The sequence below is a fragment of the Engystomops pustulosus genome, chromosome 2 (genome assembly GCF_040894005.1).
Source record: "Engystomops pustulosus chromosome 2, aEngPut4.maternal, whole genome shotgun sequence".
Lineage (NCBI taxonomy): Eukaryota > Metazoa > Chordata > Amphibia > Anura > Leptodactylidae > Engystomops > Engystomops pustulosus.
Genome location: NC_092412.1, coordinates 139,712,035 through 139,718,396, shown reverse-complemented (window position 1 = coordinate 139,718,396; position 6,362 = coordinate 139,712,035). Strand labels below are relative to the sequence as shown.

At 42.7% G+C, this 6,362-nt stretch overlaps 1 protein-coding gene across 2 annotated transcripts; it reads right to left on the bottom strand.

Annotated features, from left to right (window-relative positions):
- Nucleotides 1–395: 395 nt before the first annotated feature.
- Nucleotides 396–5,797, bottom strand: SMIM12 (small integral membrane protein 12). Of its 2 annotated transcripts, none has more exons than XM_072136713.1 (2): nucleotides 5,639–5,797; nucleotides 396–972 (listed from the first exon to the last, which is right to left on the bottom strand). In XM_072136713.1, exon 2 carries the CDS (start codon nucleotides 928–930, stop codon nucleotides 655–657), a length of 276 nt encoding a protein of 91 aa, XP_071992814.1. In that variant the 5' UTR covers nucleotides 931–972; nucleotides 5,639–5,797; the 3' UTR covers nucleotides 396–654. The 2 variants fall into 2 exon arrangements, with proteins under 2 accessions (XP_071992814.1, XP_071992815.1); XM_072136714.1 differs by lacking the exon at nucleotides 5,639–5,797 and adding an exon at nucleotides 1,661–1,787.
- Nucleotides 5,798–6,362: the final 565 nt, after the last annotated feature.

Sequence of the window (6,362 nt, the reverse complement as noted above, 5' to 3'; positions counted from 1 at the left end):
TTCATTGGGTAAGGGGCTTTGCTGGGGACATTTCATTGGGTAAGGGCCACTACTGGGGACAGTGCATTGGGGGGCTCTGCTGTGAACATTTCAGTAAAAAGCCCAAAGACATGGGGACATTATAGGTGTGGGGGGCATAGAAAAAAGGGTATTATAATGCCCCCTTTTCTGTAGCCGTCTTATCAAAACATTAAAAGAGGGCTAAAGGAAAAGGGGCACTATAGAGGGAAAGATGCAGGGGGGACATTAAATGACATAGGGTTAGATATCGAGTATTTTTGAGCATTTTTTTTCCGATAACCATGGTAAGAGGGTTACTCGGCCCTGATCCAGCCAATCACCAGATACAAAAAGGTTGGGGGACACTGCTGTAGAGGATACAATTCAGTAGCACATCTTTTAATTTAACTTTATTTAGAAGTAAAATTATCTTAATAGATGGTGTTATATGACCCAAGCAGCTGACACAATAGAGTGCAGCATGTTTTTGTAATAATAAAATTTGTGACATTGTGATTATTGAATGAAAAATCACCATAACATTAATCAAGGATAAACATCCATCCTGTATTGCACATGTCGACCCCATTCACATCTCCAGAGCCATAAAGAAGTGTCATCTGTCTCCAAAATACTTTCATAATGAAAATGATCTCAGCTCTTCTCCTGCCTGTTGCGGTTGAGAACGGCCTTAGGGGTAAATTCCAGTTTTTCCTTTAAGCTGATGACTTGAGTAAGATCACGTCCTGCTGCCTCCTGTAAGGCCCTCTCCTCTCTCTTTTCTAAGATGCTCAGCTCCTCCTTAGTCTGTTGTGGAGTTCCACGAATAAACCATTCCAGTTGGTATCCAATTGTACCAACCACAAGTGCTACTGGAAAAGTGACATACGGGGCATATGCCCTTAGGGCACCCCATATCACCGGCCACATTGCGCCTTAGGAATTGTGACCAAGAAGCAGGAAAGTGAATATCTATAAAAAGAAGAAATATTAATCAATTAATATTAACTGCTGTAAAAAGTATTTAAAAAAAACACCTTTAACAGGTTTGATATAGTGAAAGGGAATATACAAAGAAAGAGAGAAAAAATAGAGAGCAAACAACTTGAAAACAAGTTCTAACATCTCCCGTCCATGCATATAGCCATGTCATCCCGAGAATTTGATCACATATCCTCTAAATTGCGGTTGCAATTTTAACCTGAAGGCCTTGAAAGGACTTAACTCAATGCCATGAATGCTTACAGTGTTATACAACATTAAAAGTGAAATCTAAAATGGGCTTGTTGTCATCGTCTTTACAGAGGTTGAGCTCCATCAGTAGTGGTCCCAAAGGAAAGACACAATGTGGCTATGATACCACAACACTCTTACCTGCGAAAGGAAGTCTTAGTATCTCAATATCTTTTTCCTAGATTGTTGTACAACATTGCAAACCTTAAAGGAGGTCATGCCTGTAAAGGGCAGGGAAATAATAGTCTGCACTGCCACATACTGCAACCTCAAGCGTCAGTAGAACTGGTCTCTTAACAAATGTTGTTGCCAAAAACACTAAAAGTGAAATTACATGAGAAAAGCGGAAACTGAAGGAGGATATGAGACAAATCTTCCTGACTTCCTCAATGTATAGATCACAAATAATACATTTTACATTACTTACATTTGCACCCTGGGGTTATGCGTCATGCCCTTCAGTTAGATATAGAGAAAAAAAAAATAGTGCTGCAGCCAACATAATTTTGACGCAATATATAACAGAACCATAAAAGATGTCACTTTTCTGTGCAGGTAAACCTATGGGAAATGGAAGGTGAACAGGAGTATTTTATTTCTATTACCTTTTTCTATAACAAAAACGTGTAATGGAAATAAATTACATAGATGGGAACTAGCACCTATCTGCTCTATTTCTATACGATACTCAACATAAAAATACATCATATGTATACTTTAGTAGTACTATAAGGTAGCTTTTGGGAGTAGTGGATAGATAAATATACTAAATTATTAAGGGATGCTTCAGTACTGTTTTGTTTGATATACAGTACTCTGGATAACAAGGCATCATTGTCCATCACATTCAATACACATTCAGGTACTCTTTGAGTTCATGCTTCTGGCATGGCCTATAGATCGGTGATGCTTTGTAGGTCTCTCTTTTGTAATGATAACGGCTGGCATCCCACAAGATTGTGTGATAGTGAAGATGGTCAGGCAGAATGATCCCTCTAATCCTGTAAATGCTTTAGGTGACAGTATCATTCATTGACATTGGGATTTAAGGGGAGACAAAGCTGCTATCAGCGACAGTAGTTTATTATAATCGAAGTGATTTGGGCGGAAAGCCGGGGCCAAAGCCTTCTAGGGGTCCATTGTCAACTAAGCCACCCACCAAATTTTATAAGCAGAAGGTTCTCATACTCATACATGTTACTGTACTCAATACAAATGTACATAGAAGCCATTTCTGGACCTTTGAAGGTCCTCCAAAGGTCCTGAAACCGCAGATTGGAACTAGAAGGCATCCTCCATTTCCCAAGAAGCTTGATTCTAGTACCACATGTGAATTCCAGACTTGAAGGGGATATAATATTCATACAGCCCAGGGCCCGTAACAGTCTTAATCCACCCCTGATCAATGTAATTACCATTTGTAGCCAATACAACAGGAATCTACATGATCAATCAGACATAACTGCACTTTTAGCTCCTCATCCCATGAGTGCAACATGCTCTCCTTCCCCCCAGCTACCTCCATCTCGCTATTCCCTCAGTATAAAATCCGCCCCATCACCCGCACAGCTCCGTTGCAACTGTGCCTGTCACATGTGTATAGCAGAGCATGTCAGACACTTGTGTAGCTGATGTCTGTGTCTCTCACATGTGTATAGCACAACATGTCAGGTACTTGTGTAGCTGATGTCTGTGTCTCTCACATGTGTATAGCACAACATGTCAGGCACTTGTGTAGCTGATATCTATGTCTCTCACATGTGTATAGGAGAACGTGTCAGGCACTTGTGTAGCTGATATCTATGTCTCTCACATGTGTATAGGAGAACGTGTCAGGTACTTGTGTAGGTGATGTCTGTGCCTGTCACATGTGTATAGCAGAACATGTCAGGTACTTGTGTAGCTGATGTCTGTGCCTGCCACATGTGTGTAGCAGAGCATGTCAGACACTTGTGTAGCTGATGTCTGTGTCTCTCACATGTGTATAGCACAACATGTCAGGTACTTGTGTAGCTGATGTCTGTGTCTCTCACATGTGTATAGCACAACATGTCAGGTACTTGTGTAGCTGATGTCTGTGTCTCACATGTGTATAGCAGAACATGTCAGGTACTTGTGTAGCTGATATCTGTGTCTCTCACATATGTATAGCACAACATGTCAGGCACTTGTGTAGCTGATATCTATGTCTCTCACATGTGTATAGGAGAACATGTCAGGTACTTGTGTAGCTGATGGCTGTGCCTGTCACATGTGTATAGCAGAGCATGTCAGACACTTGTGTAGCTGATGTCTGTGCCTGTCACATGTGTATAGCAGAGCATGTCAGACACTTGTGTAGCTGATGTCTGTGCCTGTCACATGTGTATAGCAGAGCATGTCAGACACTTGTGTAGCTGATGTCTGTGCCTGTCACATGTGTATAGCAGAGCATGTCAAACACTTGTGTAGCTGATGTCTGTGTATCACATGTGTATAGCAGAACATGTCAGGTACTTGTGGAGCATATGTCTGTGTCTTTCACATGTGTATAGCAGAACATGTCAGGTACTTGTGTAGCTGATGTCTGTGTCTCTCACATGTGTATAGCACATGTCAGGCACTTGTGTAGCTGTTGTCTGTGTCTCTCACATGTGTATAGCACAACATGTCAGGCATTTGTGTAGCTGATATCTATGTCTCTCACATGTGTATAGGAGAACATGTCAGGTACTTGTGTAGGTGATGTCTGTGTCTCTCACATGTGTTTAGCAGAACATGTCAGGTACTTGTGTAGCTGATGGCTGTGTCTCTCACATATATATAGCACAACATGTCAGGCACTTGTGTAGCTGATATCTATGTCTCTCACATGTGTATAGGAGAACATGTCAGGTACCTGTGTAGCTGATGGCTGTGCCTGTCACATGTGTATAGCAGAGCATGTCAAGCACTTGTGTAGCTGATGTCTGTGTATCACATGTGTATAGCAGAACATGTCAGGTACTTGTGTAGCTGATGGTTGTGCCTGTCACATGTGTATAGCAGAACATGTCAGGTACTTGTGGAGCATATGTCTGTGTCTCTCACATGTGTATAGCACAACATGTCAGGCACTTGTGTAGCTGATATCTATGTCTCTCACATGTGTATAGGAGAACATGTCAGGTACTTGTGTAGCTGATGTCTGTGTCTCTCACATGTGTATAGCAGAACATGTCAGGTACTTGTGTAGCTGATGTCTGTGCCTGTCACATGTGTATAGCAGAACATGTCAGGTACTTGTGTAGGTGATGTCTGTGCCTGTCACATGTGTATAGCAGAACATGTCAGGTACTTGTGTAGCTGATGGCTTTGCCTGTCACATGTGTGTAGCAGAGCATGTCAGACACTTGTGTAGCTGATGTCTGTGTCTCTCACATGTGTATAGCAGAACATGTCAGGTACCTGTGTAGCTGATGGCTGTGCCTGTCACATGTGTATAGCAGAGCATGTCAAACACTTGTGTAGCTGATGTCTGTGTATCACATGTGTATAGCAGAACATGTCAGGTACTTGTGGAGCATATGTCTGTGTCTTTCACATGTGTATAGCAGAACATGTCACATACTTGTTGCTGCTCCAACAGGTAGTGGTGACACGACTAGTGACAGACCTGATGACAGGTATCATTTAACCCTCCTGACATTTGACGTAATAGTACTGCATGGCAGGAAGTGCGTTCCTGCATTTTGCAGTACTATTACGTCAAGCATCTGGCGCCGGCCCCTACCTCTGATCGCGAGTGTTAACCCCTTACACACCGCGGTCACTCCTGACCACGTAAGCAATCGTAAGTACCGCAGTGGGGGCGTTAACATCACAAAAATAAACCGCCAAAAAACCTCAAAGACTAAATAATTTTAACCACCGTCCTACCCCTAAGGCCTCTTTCACACTGACGTATGCTCGCCTGAAATACACATACAGCCAAGCGCCATAACGAGCACCGGTAGCATACATAATGTAAAATATAGGTTGACACGTGTGTCTGTGGTCACAGTACCTCGGGCGTCATAGGCTTCTATGGGGACTGATATTTGTCGCCGGATATCGGTCCCTCACGCTTTAATGTGAAAGGGGTCTAAGGAAGATACGGGAGTCATTTGATACATACTGTATTACAGATACAACTATTCCAGTAGAAACTTCCATATAAAAGTGAAGGCTCTTGGAATGTATACATTGCTTGATGCCAAGATAAAAAAAATCTAATTACTGCAGGTGTGGATATAACTGTAAACCTCTACAAGGACACACGTCAGTAGCACATGCCCTGTGACTGTCTACCATGATCCCTGTAGGCACTGTAACCCAAAGCCACACACAACTTTGATGAGGAAACCCCGGGGAGATGAAACTGCATGTACGTTGTAATTCTACTCACAGAAAACTTCCCGGGTTGTAGTCTGATAACCTGAGCACGTAGGTCCAAGGAGGATAAAGGACCTTCGATGACGTCATCACCATGTGGTCGGTCACATGTACAGGAAGAAGATCGCGCGCTGTATGACTGGTGCATAGAGCTGGGAGAGAGAACAGCTCCAATACACCTCGGATGTCGGAGTGCTGTGTACGTGATGTACATAATATAAAGCCTTGCGTGGAAAATGTGCCTGTGCTGCAAGGCAGAAAATAGTGGTATCCTATTGATGTCCACAGAGCTGCATGAGATCGATGATCTCAAATCATTGCCATCGCTTTGCTGGCGACCTCCACTTGGGTCATCAATACCATATTGCTGGGGTCCAGCATTTGGCGCACTCACCTCAGCCATGCCCAGCAGAGAGGCAGCTAGGGAGCACAGCGCCATTCTATGTGAAGTGGCAGAGTTGGGTTACAGCTCAGCATTAGGACAGTTTCTAGGAAATTTACTGAACAGGGTGATATAGTGAGATATCACTATGCTCCCCCAATGCCACTCAAATTCACTTCTAGCATAGAGTGTCAACTCCAAATCCATTTTAGCTTACACAGTGAATCACCCCTTTAATAGAAGTATCTTCAGAGATCCTCAATTTAAAATCCAGTGCCTCTCCCTAAATTAATTATTATAGCTTAAAACATAAATACAGCACTAGAAAAGCCACAATACAAACATTCATCACCAG

Excerpts from the sequence above, each read along its gene's own strand:
- SMIM12 (XM_072136713.1), bottom strand. The coding sequence starts at position 930 with ATGTGGCCGGTGATATGGGGTGCCCTAAGGGCATATGCCCCGTATGTC.